At 47.3% G+C, this 18,633-nt stretch overlaps 1 protein-coding gene across 2 annotated transcripts in view; it reads left to right on the top strand.

The window, feature by feature from the left end:
- Positions 1-18,633, top strand: part of LOC144763169 (amine sulfotransferase-like) — a 528,038-nt gene that overhangs the window by 254,058 nt on the left and 255,347 nt on the right. For both annotated transcript variants that reach the window (XM_078648509.1, XM_078648508.1), the window contains exon 5: positions 10,892-11,018. In XM_078648509.1, the coding sequence (XP_078504635.1) occupies positions 10,892-11,018 (127 nt within the window). The remainder of the gene's footprint in view (positions 1-10,891; positions 11,019-18,633) is intronic.

Below are 18,633 nucleotides of genomic sequence, written 5' to 3' on the forward strand. Positions count from 1 at the left end.
CCTGCTGGGGTCCAGCCGGCCGTGCCTCCTTGGGCGGATCGTGTGTTGAGGCAGCCTGTGACTGATGCTGTCTGGGGTCCAGTGCACAGTGGTCCCGGAGCTCTGGTGAGTGCCCGACGGTGGGGGGGGCTGTAACTGTGTTGCGTGAAGGCCCCCACGTGCTTAGGCTGACTGCGGGGCAGGTGGTTTGGCTCCTGGACTGTGCAGCATAGGGTTCAGCCCCCGCTGCTCCTGCTCACCTCCCATGCTCCCGCAATACCAGTACGGCCCTCCAATACAGAGGCCCCTGTTGCTGACCTCGGGCCGGGCCGCTGCTACGCTGCCTCCACTGTGCTGTAGCACTCAGGGGAAGAGGACCCGGCCGCATGCATCGAGCGGCGTGAGGTCCTGGGAAAGAGCCTCCTCACCGCCGCCTGCCCCAACTCGCTCCTGTGGCTCCTGGTGCTGACCAAGGGTCTTCCACTACAGAGGCCCCTGTTGCTGACCTCAAGACAATGCCCCCATCACGTTGCCTCTGGTGTGAGGAAATTTCCAAGAGAGGTGGAACTGGCCACGTGCAGTGAGCGGCGTGGGGTCCTGGGAGAGGGTCTCCTCCACCACCCCTCAGCTTCCGACTTGCTCCTGTGGCTCCTGACACTGACCCTGGACCCTCCATTACAGAGGCCCCTGCTGCTGACCTTGGGGCCAGGCCTCTGCTATGTTGCCTCTGGTGTGAGATACCGCCCAGGGGAGGTGGAACCGGCCCTGTGCACCGAACGGTGTGAGGTCCTGGGAGAGGGCCTCCTCCACTGCCCCATGCTGCTGACTTGCTCCTGTGGCTTCCGGCACTGACCGTGGGCCCCCATCACAGAAGCCCTCTGTAGGAGACACGTTTGGGCCTCCTGCCCTACTGGGTGAGGGCCATGGGTTGAGACTAGCCAGCCAAAACCCCTGCCACCCAAACTAAAATGGACCGATTCACCACCACCGACTCTGGGGTGAATGGAGGGAACACGGATAAGGATACCGCACCTGATGCCGACTCATCTACCATTCTTCAGGTCATCCACACCTCGCAATACTCCGTAGAGGGCAAGATTTCCAAAGTCCGGGTCACTGTGACCCTCATCCGGCAACACCTTCGGAATGCCACGGCCCGGATTAAAGAAGCCGAATCCCGCATTTCCACCGTGGAGGATGAGGTTCAGCAACTCAAAGGCCATGTCGCTCGTCTCCAGTCTCACACCCAGGAGCTACATCGGTGGGTGGAAGATGTAGAAAACAGGTCCCGCCGCAACAACCTTTGCCTGGTGGGATTTCTTGAGGGTGCGGAACAGGGCCAGACGGCAGACTTTGTTGCGAGGTGGATGCGCTCATGGATCCCCGAGGGCTCCCTCTCCTCATGGTTCGCGATCAAGCGGGCAAACCGTCCACTTGTTTCTAAGCCACCTCCCAGGGCACCTCACAGACTGGTCATAATGCGAATCCTCAATTTTAAAGACCACAACTGTGTTTTGGCCGAGGCCAGTCAGCAGCAACACCTCAAATATGACAATCATATGATCATGATCTTCCCCGACTACACTGGCAAGGTCCAGGGTCAGCGCCGCTCGTTTGGGTAGGTCAAGCAGAAGCTGCGCGCTCCCAACATACAATACAGGCTCCTCTTCCAAACCTGCTTGCGAGTTGTGTTCTCCAAAAGGACCCTCTTCTTTGATAACCCTGAGGAAGCATAGACATGCGTCACAGAGGAATGCCCCCTACAGGCCGGCAACTGGAATCCATCACCCATGAGCACAGCTGGTGGCGTCCACCATGAGGTCCGCGGCCCCCAACCTCTACGCAACCGATTCACCACTGGGCCCCTCTCACCAGCCAACGCCTGGGCTGCTTCGTGCCTCGCCTCGCCATCGCTGTTGGACCTGCCAGATACAGATCTCTCACGTAGCCCAATGCTTCTCAGGGGCCCGCATGAGCTCGTCTCTGCCTGCCCGGCATGGCTCAGCGGACGGATACGGCGCATCAGCTCAACACTACTTCAATTCCCGATGGACTTGATTATGCACATCCTGCTATGAGGAGGGGTCCTCCACGATTCCCCATTCCCAAGCGTTCTTATTTGGTTCTCTTTTATTTCTTTACTGTTAGGGCGACAGATGCTTCAGTTCCCGAAGTATAGGGTGGGGGCTGGGGGTTGGGTTGGGGAGGGGGACTGTTGTCCCTAGTTGTATTGTTTGTTTTTGGTGTTTCATGCACCAACACTTCTGCTCAGCGGCGAAACGAGTACGTAGTGAATGACACTGAATTTGCGCCCATTGCCCCACACAAATACACCGCCACGCCCATTGTCCAAGCTGGGTGTCTGACCCGTTGCCCTGTCTTTCCATGTCTGACAGCTATACTGGGATGGCATTGCTTCATATTATGTCCTGGAATGTTAACAGCCTCTTAGATAAGGTCAAGCGCACTGCGATCCTGCGATATGCCCAGCGGTACTCTGTGGACATACTGATGCTCCAGGAGTCCCACCTGGTAGGCAAACCCTGTCCCTTTCTTGTGCGCTATGGCTATGGTGGGATCTGGCACTCTGGTTTTACCCGAGGATCACGGGGGTGGAGGTCCTGATACGCTGCGCTCTTCCATTTTTGGTGCATAAAGTAGTACATGACCCTGGGGGCTGCTGCATCATTTGGCCACCTACCCTATAGAATAGAATAGAAATAGATTTATTGAGCGCGGTTGCTGCCCAGGGGCGTCCAAGCGCTAAGGTGAGAATCGGAGAGACAAGCCGAGTGGCAGATTAGAGTTCAGAGGCTTTGGCGAATAATAAAGTCTTCAGATTTTTACGGAATGAGAGCAGGTCCGGGTTGGAACGGAGTGAGAGGGGGAGTGTGTTCCAAAGTTTAGCGGTATTCAGTGAGAACAGCCTGCCCCCGGATCTGGCTCTCTTCACTCTAGGCACCACAGCCAAGAAAGCCTCAGTGGAGCGGAGGTTCCTATTTGGGTGATAGGGGATGACAAGGTTGCTGTTGATTACGGGTCCTGTTTTCCAAAAAGCCCGGTGTGCAATGCACAGCGCCTTGAATGCCACTCTGTGCTTGACTGGCAACCAGTGAAGACTTTTTAATGCAGGTCTGGCTGACTGGGCTCGTGGAATCTGTAGCAGGGTGCGTGCTGTGCAGTTTTGCACCACCTGGAGTTTCCGGAGAGTCATCTCGGGAGCCCCTACATATAGGGCATTGTTTGAGTCAAGGCGGGACTGGATGAGGCCTTGCACTGCCACTTTCTTGGCTTCTAGAGGCAGAAGTGGAAGGACTTTCCTTAGAGTTTTGAGGATTCCAAAGCAGGTGGCAGACAGCTTAGTAGCCTGGGTGGAAAAGGAAAGCTTCCTGTCCAGCCACACTCCTAGGCTCTTGACGCTTTCCTTGGGGGTAGGGGGAGTGCCCAGAGCTTGGGGCCACAAGGAGGTGAAAGGTATTGGCGAGGCTGGGCCTAGAAGCATGAGCTCTGTTTTGTCTCCGTTTAGTTTAAGGGAGGAGCTGGTCATCCACTCCTTAACGTCCTCTAGGCAGCTCAGCAGGCCACCTTGGGGTTGACTGATGTTCTCTTGAGCCAATGATACCACTAACTGAGTATCGCCGGCGTACGACACAATTTTAATGCCGTACGGTTCGACGATCCCGGCCAGTGGTCTCATGTAGACATTGAATAGCACAGGGCTCAAGGAGGAGCCCTGTGGTACTCCACAACTAAGAGGCTTGCTGGTTGATATTGTGTCGCCGTCGAAGATCTGAAAAGATCTATCGGACAGGAAGGAGTCGAACCACCTTAGAGCGTCGCCTGAGACTCCGATGTCCCGGAGCCGGTTCAGCAAGGTGGCATAGCTGACCATATCGAAGGCGGCGCTTAGATCAAGGAGGATCACTGCCAATGATCCCCCCTGGTCTAGAACCCTTCGGGATTCCTCGGCGACCGCTAGCAAGGCAGTTTCGGTGCCATGTTTCGGCCTGAAACCTGTCTGGGATGCATCCAATAGGGAGTGATTTTCAATGAACTGGACCAGCTGGACATTTATGTATTTTTCCAACACCTTGCCAGCCCAAGGGAGGAGTGAAATGGGGCGATAGTTGGAGTGGTCATTGGGGTCCAGGTTAGGTTTTTTCAGCAGTGCCCGCACCATGGCTTGTTTCCATGCTGTAGGAACAGCACATGAGGCTATAGATGTGTTTAGGAGTTCCAAGATAACAGGCAGGGTGGCTTCATGTGCTATGGCCAATCGTATCATCCATGAGGTGATTGAATCACTCGGGGAGATCCAAGAAACCCCCGTGGTGGTGGCCCAGTGCTTTGCCACCTACTATGCGACTCCCTACTCTGTGCAGCCTCCAGATCTCACACTCCTGGAACTTCTCCAGCATGAATGGCTCCCCCTTCCACGGCTCAGTGAGTCCGAGGCAGAGGACTTAGATCTTTCAATCACCCCGGAAGAAATTAATGATGCCATCTCACACATGGCCGCGGGTAAGACACCGGGGCCAGAATGACTCCCACAGGAGTTCTATGCGACCTATCGATATACGCTGGTTCCCCAGCTCTTAGAGGTGTATCATGAAGCGGCTGAACGCGGCTTCTTCTATCCCAAGATGGACCTGGCAACCATTGTGGTGATTCCTATGTCGCAGCCTCCCTCGGCCCACTGCTCTGATTATCACCCCATCTCCCTTATTAATTCAGAGCTCAAAATATTCACCTGGCTAAAAGCATACGTCCCTATCAGGATAAGCTGGTCAACCCAGACCAATGTGTGTTCATGCCTTCCGGGGAACCAGGCACTGCCTTAGACATCTCCACCTCGCTCTCGCGAATCGGCAACAATTGACCCCTATCTCTCTTTGCTCCTCGTGGACTTCAAGAAAGCATTTGATTCGGTGGATTGGTGATATCTAGAGGCAGTGTTGTTGGAAATGGGTTTTGGGATCCCCTTTCGCAACCTGGTCAGGACACTCTATTGTAAACCCCAAGCCCAGGTTGTGGTCAATGGTGCCCTTTCGCGCCCCTTCCCATCAGGAGGGGCACGAGACAGGGGTGCCCCCTTTCACCCCTCCTTTTCGTGTTAGCGATGGGTTCTTTTGCTTCTTTTATTCGCACTGATCCGCTTCTGATGGAATGGCAATGGCTTGGCCTAGTAGAGGATAAGATTGCCCTTCATGCTGATGACGTTCTGATATTTTTGTCAGATCCAGCTCAATCGGGACACTGTGCCTCCGACCCCTGCACTTCTTTGAACGAATCTCCGGCCGCTGAATGAATTCGGCCAAACCGGTCCTGGTCCTTCTTCATATTTCGGGAGAGTGCTTTGATTGGCAGTCGTCGATTTCCCTTCAGCGGCAGTCGTTCAAATATCTGGGGATCTGGGGATCTGGGTGGCCCTCCTTCCCAACCTCGCCTAGTCTCTCAACGTTACTCCTCTAGTGAAGTGGGTTTGTGCTGAACCCTATGGGCAGAATAGCCCTTTTTAAAACGATGGTTCTGCCCATATTTCTCTACATGCTTCAGAACACACCCATCTCCTTCTCACGGTCATGGTTCCAGGAGATGGACAGTTTGGCCACTAAATTTTTATGGGGAGGTCAGAGAACGAGGCTGGCCCTCACCCAATGCTGGATCCCGCTCTTTGACGGAAGGCTGGGAATGACAAACTTATATATATATATTTTCTGGCGAATCGGCTTCTTTTTCTTTGCATGACTGGCTTAATGGTGGCTGGGTGGACCCGGCATACCGCCTAGAGCTGCACAACTTGGGTTTTTCCAACATTATGGGGATGCTCTACGGGAACATTATCTCCCACACTCTGCCTGAGGTCACGATCCGGGTGCTTCTGGCCTGACGAGCCTCCCTGCGCCACACCCACTTGTCTGGCAAATGAACCCAATATACCCCACTGTGGTGCGGAATATGGCTCAGGGACGTTGCCGCTTTCTCTGGCTTCAGAGCTTGGGATCTCATTGGGATTTCACAGCTTGGGGATGTCTGGGGTGGGAGCCACATAGCGCTTTCCCGGATCTACAAACTCGGTACTCCCTCCACGCCTCACAGCTTTACCGTTCCCTGCAGCTGTGCCACGCCCTCCACGCTCACATCTCAGAGGGGACCTCCTTACCCAAGTATAGTCCACCTGAAGCCCAGGTCATGACTGGCAATTTGGGGAAAGTGGGTATCTCCCGCATCTATTGCTCCCTTACAAATAACACCCCCAACTCTCTATCCCATCTCAGGGGCAAGTAGGAGGGTTGGCTTGGATCCCTGGATGACGCTAATTGGAGGGACGCGCTAATGGCTCTCAAAATGGTCACAGCCTCAGCGCGGCTCAGATTCGTTCAAATATACTACCTACATGCTGCCTACCTCACACTATGGCGTCTTCACCCTGCTGGGCACCGACCAGATGCATCCTGTCCCCACTGCGGATACCCACATGCCGACTTTTATCATATGGTATGGCTCTGCCCCACAATTACGCGTTATTGGGAGTCAGTAACAGGGGAACTCACATATGTCCTGGGTTGGAAGGTCCCCCTTAGCTTGATAAACGTGCTCCTGGGTATTACCGAGGGACTGGATGGGTCCAGAGCTGAGAAGCTTTGTTTAAACACGGCTCTGATGGTGACTAAGAGAGATATTGTAGCCAACTGGCTGAGCCCAACTGCCACAGGCTACTTTAGCTTGTGGCATAATGAGTGCTGGAAGCTCACTAGTAGCATTCAGTTTACAGGGCATGAAGTATGCAGTACCATTGACTGATGTAGCAATCAAGGGTTGTCAAATTTTACCATGTTTGAAGTAGAAAGCACAAGCACTTTAGCACTGGTTAGCAGTAGTAAAGTGTGCAGATTCCTGAAGCCAGCACAATCTATTTCAGCAAAACAGGAGAAGTGAAGGCAACAAGTATTGGGAATGCCATGCCAAGGATGTCAGGTCTAACACTTCCCATGCTGTGAGGGTAGAAGTTGCTTTGCAAAGCACCCACCCACAGTCTTGGGGTGTGACTGTCATGCAAATATTGCATCAGAGAGCTTAAAAGTCTCACAAGTGATGTTATTTTATAATACATCCAGCGGGTTACTCAAAGATATCCCTTAAAAGTGCAAAAGCCTTTAAAAAGCAGAAATCTTGGGCAAACACAGGAGTGTTTCTTTTCTCATGTGGGTTTGGTAATACTTAGACTACTACAAGCACCGTCACTTACGATTGCCATTGCTTGATGTTTAGGTTCTTTATACTTCTTTATTCAGAATGTACCTCACGCTGAAAAATATTACTAAGGAAGTGTTGTCCATGTGTTTAATAACTGTGTGAAAGGATCTGTCATAACTTTGGTTATGAGCTGCAGCCACGATGACAGAGGTAGAACTGATATAACGTAAGAACTGGTGGTGCAGGAGATACTGGTATCAATTTCAAACATATAAGGTGTTTCTCTTGTATTAATATGCCTCTATTGACCTCTGTGTCTTACGCCATAGGCATGGTTATTCTCTATGAAATCTGGGAAGTCAAAGTTTACTTATGATTGCCAGGGCTGCTGTATTCTTTAGAGCTAGAATGCACCTCTTCTCAGAAACTTTCATGAAGTTATTTAGCAAGTGATTAATCTTTAAAAGACAATTGCATTCATAGTTCTTCAGAGACACTCCTTGTTGGAAAATATTTTTTCTGCAGGGTCACCCCCACACATTTTGCCTTATCCTCCAGTTTTTTGTTGAATTAGTTTTTGTTGACCTTCGGACTATGATCACTTTACTACTGCTAACCAGTACAAAAATGCATGTGCTCTTTCCCCTTTTCATGGTAATATTGGCTCATACCCCATTGGCATATTTTATTTATTTATAAGTCCCTAGTAAAGTGAACTACATGTACCCAGGGCCTATAAATTAAATGCTCCTGGTGGGCTTGCAGAGCTGTGTGTGCCACCCACTTAAGTATCCCTCTGACCATGATTCAGGCCTCCCATTGCAGAGCCTATGTATGCAGTTTCAACTGCCATTTTGACCTGGCAAAATAAGCATTTTGCCAGGCCCAAAATTTCCCTTTTTATACATATACGTCACCCCTAAGAGGGCCCTTGACAACCTAGAGGGCAGGGTGTAATGAAATTAAAAGGCAGGACATGTACTTTTACATTTTACATGCCCTGGTAGCATTGGGATTACATTATTACCTGTTATACGTGTATTTCCAAATGGGAAGATATAACTAATTTAAATTTGATGTCTCTGGAATCCTAATTTAAAATCCTAACTTATGGTGAAGTCACATTTAAATCACAGTTCTGAAAATGCCACATTTAGAAGGTTGCTTTAGCTATTTGGTGCCTGTAGTCTGTCTCTGATCAAGACTGAGTGTAGTTGGAAGATGGGCTTTGTGTATTCCTCTCAGACAGCCACACACAGCGGGAGCTTAGGTGTGACTAAATGGGCCATCTCTGGCAGGATGGGAGGGAGGAGCTGGGCACAGTCTAACTTACACATGATAGGCTGTGTCCTGTCCACACAAAAAGGGCTGCATAACCCCCTGCCATGAGTCTGGAGCCAGGGAAGGACCTTTGCTTATCTATGATTTTACCCTGCCAATTGGTGTCACCCCAGTTCTGGATCGTTGGAAGTGGGCCTCAGGTGCTTGCCAGCAGAACCAATGCATCTTCTTTTCTGAGCAATGCATCACCGAACAAAACCTACGCATCTCCTCAGCTAGGCATCTCTTCCCGAGCAAAACCAACACATTGTCGCTGCTGCATGGATTTCACCCATTACAAAAGACTTGCATCGCCGCCGCCTCCAGCATCTTGGGATTGAAGCATCACCTTCAGAACCACCACTGTGCAACACCTTTTCCAGCGCCAGCTTCTCTCTTCCATTGTCGACGGTAGTCTCAAAGACGCTGCTGAAACTCCACATCACAGCTTCACCACTCATCGGAACCAATTCATGGCTCAGCTGCGCCTCACATCCTCAACCCCAGAGTTTGCATCGTGAGCCCCTCCGACATGATCCTTAACGTTGATGCATTAAAACCTTGCACCGTAGCTTCGCCCCATTTCGGAACCGATGCATCACCTAGGCTGCCAGGAGCACATTCAAAGTTGATCCATGCAACTCTTCACAACCAGGATATAAAGTATTCTGCTCTGCGGTCCTAACTGGGTCCCTTTAGCCAGCCTACGCTCCTTCACAGTTGGCCTGAAATTGTGACTGTGTTCCAGTCCAGCGCAACCAGATATCTCCAGTAGCGCTTTATGCGTTTTGGCACTCTTCACCTCTATAAACTTTACAAATCAATGTCACCAGTTCTACTAATTGGATTTTTGTTTTTTTGGTCTTGTTTTATTTAGTAAGATCAGATCTTGTTTTCTAACTTGGGGGCACATTACGATCGCGGTTTTCCCGCATCCTCTGGGCCGGCGGAAGCCACCGCCGGCCCGGAGGATGCGGGAAAACCGCTGGGGAGGCACAAAAGACCCACCGCCAAATTAGGATGGCGGTGGGTCTCAAAATCAGTCCGCAGCTTTTCCGCCGCGGTCGCCTTCCGACCGTGGCGGAAAAGCTCTAACATGGCTGGCGGTGTCTATCAGACACCGCCAGCCATATTAGGATGGCGGAAAACAGATGCCTTTCCGCGGCGGATTCTCCGCCGTGGAAAGGCTATACGGTGATTTCTTTGGGGGCCCGTTGCGGGCCCCCAGGGTGATGGGGGGGGTGGGGAGTGCACATGGGGGGTACCTATGGTACCGCCCTGCATTTGCGTGCACGAAGCGGCAGGCACCGCGTGGTGCCTGCCGCTTTGTGCATGCAAATGCTAAACATGCATATTTAACCTTGCGGCGGGTGCTGCTTCAAGCAATGTTAAAATTTTGAGGATGTGACCGCCAGGCTGGCGTTCACATCCTAATTGCACTGGAGGGACCGCCGCTGACCCTGCGGACGGTCCCTCCTCCTCTAGGGTGGCGGCCACATCCTAATGAGCCCCTTGGTGTGGGATGTTTTTGTGTGGTCGTTTCACTGTTTTACTATTTGAAATGTTGCACAAAAATAATTTACACATTGCTTCTCAGTTAAGCCTGACTACTCTGTGCCAAGCTGCCAATGGTGAACACAGATTAATGTAGGGTTTGCCTGCCTCTTACCTTGACTAAGATTGTGGGTGCTGCTTGACCAGAGCTCATGCACCAGTCAACCAGTAACCCAATTTCCAATACTCCTAAATTCCCTTTTTTGTTAATGAAAATGACCTTTTTAAATGAAAATCTGTGTGCAGTACTCAGGACCCAAATCTATGAATTGATCTTTTCAAGAAGGAACATGCCCATTCCAATAAACTCTAATTGAAAAAGGCAATATACAAGGTTTAGGACATTGAGAAACTGTCTGACTATGCACTCATTCCCTCATATTTAATGTGTATTGTGCTTTTGTTGCTATACAACTGTAAGCTTGGATTGTCATTTGAAGTTTCACAGCCATCAACAAAATATTTATACCCAACTCAGATACATAAATATTGAATGTATCAGGTACCTTCAGCATATCTCTTTGCAGATCAAGCCTTTGGGCACACCACGTATCCCTGGTCTTGTTGCTATTTAAAATGTTGAGATCCTCAAATGTATTTCATGTTCTTCTATTTTATGTAGTCAAACCCTACTTTTCCCTCAAGATAGTACCAGGGAAATATATTGTGGACTGTTTCATTATGGCCTTCCAACTCCAAATTGTTTCACAGCCAGAGGAAATGAACTGACATATCAAATGCACATGTTCAAGTTGGAAGGGGAAAACCGTTGTATAATATTAATGTACAGTTGCTATAAAGAACAGCTATTTTCATTACTCTTTGATGTGTGTTGTTGCAGGTTATCTACATAACCAGAAACCCTAAAGATGTTTTAACTTCGTTTTACCATTTTGAAAAGATGATGCCATCACAGACTCAATCAACAAATTTTGAGCACTTCATGGAGAAATTTTTAAGCGGGGAAGGTAATTTTTACTTTTTTTTAATTTATTTTCTCGTTTATGAATAAAGAAATCATTTCATTCATTTCAAAACTTTATTCGGTTCATAAAATGAATCATAAAAGTACAGAACATACAATTCATCGTACCTCATGGAACAAAATTAAAAGTTTTTAAATACACAATTTCCCAAATTATAAAAAACATAGTAAAATAACTTTTTGTAAAAATTATACACATACACAATTTTCACCAGAGAATGTTCTATACATTTTGGTACTAACCATAGGCCTTCCTAATCTTTAGCGAAACTTTAATAAAATTTAGCATGGCACAGCAAGTTTCAACAGAGGATAGTGCTGACAGGTAATCATACCCTTCCTTATAGGTGCAAGGTTGCCTCCCCTTCAGGATTGGTTTAATAAACCGGCTCCTTGGTTCTTGATATAAAGAGCAAAAAAGAACCACATGTATAGTGCTTTGGCTATCCCTATTGTTACATGGACAAGGGGGCAGCCTCTCACACCAACCCCCCTGTTTCGGGAAAGCAAGCAAAAAATGCAAAATATCCAGTCTAAACCTTGTTAGTAGGAATCGCCATTGCACATTAAGAGTAAATGTTAGATAAAACTGAGGTTGGGGCTTATGAACATAGACATTAGCATCGTCCAAGGATGGCGGATTCAAAGATTTCCAATACATTGCCTTTATGTCCACCTTTGGGTTTCCCTCTATTTTTTCAGGATTGTCATAATAGGAACCCAATCCAATCTTATTTAGCATGTTACAAACATAGGACAACCAGGGAATCTGTTTTGAATTTTCTAGAGCCATGCAATCAATAATGATATCTTTAGTGAGTTGCAGGTCTTCAGATTGCCATATTTTGCCCCATAACAATAAAGGGGACATACGGATTGTATCAGAAACTCTTACCATTCTATAAATAAAGAAATCGAGTTGGTTTAAAACACTCATGAGTGTTTACATTGTATAGAATCAATATTCATGTAAGTATTACCACACAACAGAACTAACTTTTCAATTTAGAGCATATGTTCCTATTTGGCGATTATTTAAAATGTTTAATATGAGGAGCAGGTGGTTGTAGATCTTGTCTCCTGTTTTGAGGTGCTAAGGTGTAGGAATTGCATCATTCTCAGGGAAATCTTTTTCCCATGTTCACAGCTGGCTCCCTCAACAAAAAATTTAAAAAGCAGTCTAGGTTCTTGCAAACTAAAAGAGACACAGGGGTATATTTGTAAGCCTGTTTGCATCGCTCTTGCACCACGCAACTTGGTACAAGAGCGACGCAAACCACAAATTGAATTCATGAAGCTACACAAGGCCACTTTGCGTGCCTGTGAGCGACTCCAAAAATCGGGAGTAGAGCAACATGGCACAAATCACTGCTTTGTCTTACTCTGCACTAGGGAGGCATTCCATGGGGGTTTTGTGGGTGTTCTCACGCAGCTCTCATGATTTTTGGTGCATCCCCAGATTTACCAGAACCTGTAAACCTGGGAATGCGCCAAAAAGATACTCCTTTCCAGATTGGCGTAATGAAGAGAAATATCTTTAGATCTCCTCGTTACTTGCTCTCTCTATGTGTGCTGCATTCTGCAGCACACATAGAAAGAAGAATTTGCCTCTCAGGGTTTTTTTCATGCAGGAAGGTGCACCTTACTGCACTAAAACAATGCAGCATGCAACACAGGCACCATGGTGAAAAGATGCCTGAATTGGCAATAGGCAGCCGAAATGGTGCCAGCGCACAGGGTAAGGAAGGAATGCCCCATATTGACTTGGCAGTTTGGGATGGACTGTCCCATGAGAAGCAGGGTCAAGACTGATTTGTATATGGCTGGGTCCAAACTGAGGTGGCGTGGTGAGCAAAACAATTATGAATTAAACCCAGATATGTGACTGGGGGTGAATGTTTCCATTGTTCAGCATTCTGTCTATCATCTGTTCTTTTTGCTTTTGTCATCCTAAGTGGGAAGATTATGCCCAGACGTGGGCCCTGTGCTCACTGTGCCACTGGATTCAAGTTAGCCTGACTGATGAGGGGTAATACACCTGGACTGTTCCCATGAGGAGCAGGGCCAAGACTGATTTGCATATAGCTGGGTCAAAAATGGGGTGGCGTAGTGAGCAAAAAAACAATTTATTAACCTAGATATCTTGACTGGGAATGAATGTTGCATTGTATGGCATTCCGTCCATTCCGTCCATCATCTGTACTTTTTGTTTTTGTCGCCCTTAGTGGGAAGGGTATGCCCAGACGTGAGACCTGTGCTCATTGTGCCACTAGATCCAAGCAAGCCTTGGTGATGAGGGGTGAAACAAAAAACTGGTTCCAGGATGCTTTATTCTGGTCTAGGGAGGCCCAGGCTTGGCAGTTTGGGCTGGATTGTTCCCCTGAGGAGCAGGGTCAAGACTGATTTGCATATGTTTGGGTCCAAATTGGAGTGGCTTGGTGAACAAAATTACGATGGATTAAACCCAGATCTGTAAATCGGGGTGAATTTTTGCATTGTTCAGCATTCTGCCCATCATCTGTTTTTTTGATTTTGAATTGAGTTAAATACAGCACATTCATGTCCTTTCCCTGTCAAACAGTGCAGCCCAGCAAGGTGTATTGCTGTGATGCACTGTGTGACAATATTGTAAATCTACCCCTCATTTTACACTGTTTGCTTTAGGACTCATAGTTGTCAAATCAGTGTTTTAAATTGCCATAAGCTGACCCTTTTCTACTGTAGGATACATTATAGTCAGAACCATTATACTATGATAGAGTGTGCTCCAAGTTCCAGACTCACTGCTAACGATGAATGCCAACTAAACTGTCCAGAGTATGTAGTCCAAAGTCAATAGCTCTTGCAAAAAAGAAGAGGAGACTGATATTTGTGCAGGCATTGGATGAACACAAGTATATCATGAATATGAATACATCAAATTAATTGATTTATCAAGGTGGTGATTTGATTTCATGCTAATACAGATTTACACTGTGACAATTATTATTATTTTTGTCCTGTATCTTACCCAGGTCCTGTGGATGTTCGGGTTCCCCCATATTTTTGTAACTCTGGTTTTGCATGGTGGCACCTGCGTTTTAGGTACTGGGTTCGGCGGCCATCTAGGAAACCTACCAATCCCAGACATTTCTGAAAACTGAACACCCAGGAGAGTCCAGGGAGTTGTGGCTTGCGTGGATCTCCCACATTTTCTTTCCCAGAATTCCCTGCAAACCTCAAATTTACTTAAAAAGTAAAATTGTCTTCACATTTCTGTCTGGGATTGCCGTGCTGGCACAAATTACCTACCACCTAGTGTTACCCTTGGTCTCCAGAGTGAAATTATACCTCACTTGTGTGGGTCGACCAAGATGCAGTGATTGGGTAGGGCAAGAAACATAGGGATTGAGGGGATAGCACAGCTAGCTATAAGCACTATTTGTTATATGCGTTTTTAGGCTGACTATGCATTAGAAGCCCACACAGTGCTACCTAAAACAATGGATAGAAAAGTACATTTTTGATCAAGATGAGTATAGTTTCTTAAGATCAGAACATTGCAGAATACAGACATTTTATATTTTACCTAAAAAAAGCCTGATCAATCCCCCAGGGACACCTATCATTTCTTCCGGAAAGAGTTTTCTAGAGAACTCTGCCATATATATTGATACCTTATTGTTCCCATTTGTAAAAAACTTTCCAGCGTACTGTAAGGACAGTGATGATAATTTGGTTTGGTCAGACAATTATCTGATTATTATATTGGAAGTGACTGCACTGTATACGTGTATTGATAAGAACTATGAATTTGTACAGAACATTTTAATCTGGGCTCAATATATACACAATTTGTTTTTATTATGGAATGTAACAAGGGAAAAAGCATGTGAAGATATAGAAGCTCAATAATAAACCTTTTAACTTGGAATTTACTGCATCCATGAACTCCAGTGAAATAACATTCTTAGACATAGCATTAAAGATTTGTGATGGTAAAACTCATACGGCGCAGGGACACCGCCGTTGGTGGTAGCCGTGCGCTTCATAAATGGATATGGATGGATGCATGGAAATAGCACATTGCACTTTGAAAGTCAACATACGGGGGATCTCTCAGATTAAAAAGAATATGTAGCCAGGAAGAAGAGTATAATAAACAATTGGTACAGATGAAGGTGAGATTTTCTAAAACAGGCTATAGTTCTAAAACAGTAAATTTGGCTACAATAAAATCTAAGAATTACCAGGAATCAATTGTTGTATCCAAATGTCAGACCAGAAAAGGAAAAGTCTGTAACTCGGGCAGGGACGTAACAAACACCCCTGCAGCCCCCGCGGTGCTGGGGGACCCCCCAGCATTGAGTATCTAAAGGGGGCCCCTACAGCTCATCGGTAGAGAGCTGTATGTCTCTTGCTCTGAAGTAGCTGCTGCAGTCTGCAGTCTGCTCAGAGCTCCTCCCGGGACCCCGGACTGAAGAGAAACAAAGTATCAACTTACATTGTTTCTCTTCAGTCAGAGCTGGGCCGGAACAAGGATGGGGGTGGGGGCCCTCAGAGTTACAGCAGGCCTGGGATGTGGACAGCATTTACAGGGATCTCTCTCTGGTAGGTGTTAACTTAGTGATCTTTCTGCGTGGGGCGGGGAGGGGGACTGATTATGCGGAAGGTTTGCTCTTGGCTGCAGGGACATCTTAAAGATTTTGGGGGCCCTGGGCCAAAGGTATTTTGGGGGCCCCCGGTTCAGGACATCTTTCAGTTTAAAAGATCCAATTTCAGGCCTTTTATGATCTCTTTGGCCAAGTCACTGACAGTGCACAAGCACACTCATCCAAATTTTAAATGTGTTCATGTGTATTTATTCAGGGATATTGACTTGTGTTTTCAATAATTAATATAGAAGCAGCTCATAAATATTGCTGCAAATTATCTCTGTGACACCCTCCCATTTCTCATATGTGAGGTCCTCTTTTGATCTAAAAGAAACTTTTTTTTGGGATGTTGCATGAAACATTAACAGAGCATTTCTCTGCAAATTATCTGTAATCAACCACATTCAAAATAAATTAAAGGAATACAGTATTTAAGAAATGTGTTTAAGAATTACTCAAGATCATCAGGGTAAAATATAAAAGAGCTGGCTCTAAAAAGGGCCCCCTAAAAAGGCTGGGGCCCCTGGCCAGAGCCCACTTTGCCCATGTCGTAAAACGTCTCTGCGTGGCTGGCACTCTCCCGTGTGGTGATCTGGCTAGAAGTGCTGGTACTGTCCATTTAACGCTCTGGTGTCCCTTGAGAAATGCTGCACTCTCCTTTTAGATGCTATGGGGTACGGTTCAGAAGTGTCGCCACTGCCCATGAAATGCTTTAGGACCTGTATTTACTGCCTATGAAATGTTACGAGGTCTGCACGGATTTATGTATGTACTGTCCGATTTGTGTATGCACTTCTCATTGGAGTGTTTTGTGTCTTTTTAAAAATACGGTTCTGTCCTATGAAATTGTCTGATATCTGTTTGGCTGTGCCTATATTATCCCTTGAAACGTTTGAGACTTTCTAATTTGTTTGGATCTGTTTGTACTGCCACATGAAATTCTTTGGAATCTGTTGATACTGTCCAAAGAAATGTTCTGGTAACTGTTTGTACTGCCCCATAAAATGCTCAGGGATATGTGTGTACCCCCATGGAATGCTCAGGGATATGTTTGTACTGCCCCATGGGATGCTCAGGGATATGTTTGTACTACCCCATGGAATGCTCAGGGATATGTTTGTTCTGCCCCACGGAATGCTTTTAGATCTGTTAGTGCTACTGCCCAGTGGAATGCTCTGGGATCTGTTTGTACTGCCCTTGGAAAGCTCTTAGGTCTGGTGGTGCAACTGCCCCGTGGAATGCTCAGGGATCTGTTTTTACTGCCCCATGGGATGCTCAGGGATATGTTTGTACTGCCCCATGGAATGCTCAGGGATATGTTTGTTCTGCCTCACGGAATGCTTTTAGATCTGTTAGTGCTACTGCCCAGTGGAATGCCCAGGGATCTGTTTGTACTGCCCCGTGGAATGCTCTTAGGTTTAGTGGTGGAACTGCCAGTGGAATGCTCGGGGATCTGTTTTTACTGCCCCATGGAATGGTGTTAGTTCTGTTGGTGCTACTGCCCTGTGGAATGCTCGGGGATCTGTGTGTACCCCCATGGAATGCTCCGGGATATGTTTGTACTGCCTCATGGGATGCTCAGGGATATGTTTTTACTACCCCATGGAATGCTCAGGGATATGTTTGTTCTGCCCCACGGAATGCTTTTAGATCTGTTGGTGCTACTGCCCTGTGGAATGCTCGGGGATCTGTGTGTACCCCCATGGAATGCTCCGGGATATGTTTGTACTGCGCCATGGGATGCTCAGGGATATGTTTTTACTACCCCATGGAATGCTCAGGGATATGTTTGTTCTGCCCCACGGAATGCTTTTAGATCTGTTAGTGCTACAGCCCAGTGGAATGCTCAGGGATCTGTTTGTACTGCCCCGTGGAATGCTCTTAGGTCTGGTGGTGCAACTGCCCCATGGAATGCTCAGGGATCTGTTTTTACTGCCCAATGGAATGGTGTTAGTTTTGTTGGTGCTACTGCCTCATGGAATGCTCTTAGGTCTGGTGGTGCAAGGTCCTCTTTGTAGTGCGTATGGAATGTTCTGAGATACGTTTGTGTACTGTCCCGTGAAATGCTATGGGATCTGTCTATGCTGTCCCATGAAATGCTGTGGAGTCGGGTTGGATGTATTGATACTGTCCCATAAAGTTCAGTTGAGAAGTGCTGCTTCGTGTCCTAGAAGATGCTCTTAGATCTGTTTGTGTTTGCACTATTTCACCGCACGTGCAGCAGACTCGCAGAGATCGGCATAATTCGTACTGCCCCATCAGCAGTGGTGAATGCCTCCTGAGACTGCTGGCTCTGCCTCTGCCCCTTTAAATGTAATCAAATTCTTCGGAAAAGTGCTTCTGCCGGTCCGTGGAAAGCATTGCAGGTATGTTGAGGCGTGCCCAGGGTATTCCGTTAAAAGTGTGCTAAGCGTCAAGCGCACACTGTCCCTTTAAAAGTGATGCACCATTCTAGATGCTAAGTGCTACTACTATAACATAACATAATATGTCTATTTGTAAAGCGTACGTTCACCCGGAGGTATCGTGGCGCTGAATAGCAGATGTTTCTTTTTACCCAACTCAATTGTACTCATTTTATCGACCTCAGATGGATGAAAGTCTGAGTGGACCCGCCGGGATTTGAACCTGTGACCATGAGGTTGAACTCAGGCCCCTGCAGTGGAAGCATTAGTCCACTGAGCCACCAGACCTGGCTAATTGCCAATGAAAGTGCTTGAAGGGGTGAAGCAGGGGCTGTCCCTTTAAATGTGATGTAGTTGTGGATGCGAACTTCTATCACTGTCCCATTGGTGCGGTTACAGGTTTTGGTTGTGAATTGCCAGTAATTTGGCTGATTTATTCTCCGTAGTGTATTGGGTGAGTTACTGCATTTGTAGTTGTTGTTATCATGTCACCGTTAACTCATTCAGGACAGTGGGGATTTTGTGGGCCATACAAGCAGGGAAGAGCCAATGTTGTTAT

This window comes from Lissotriton helveticus, chromosome 6, assembly GCF_964261635.1.
Source record: "Lissotriton helveticus chromosome 6, aLisHel1.1, whole genome shotgun sequence".
NCBI classification, from domain to species: Eukaryota; Metazoa; Chordata; class Amphibia; order Caudata; family Salamandridae; genus Lissotriton; species Lissotriton helveticus.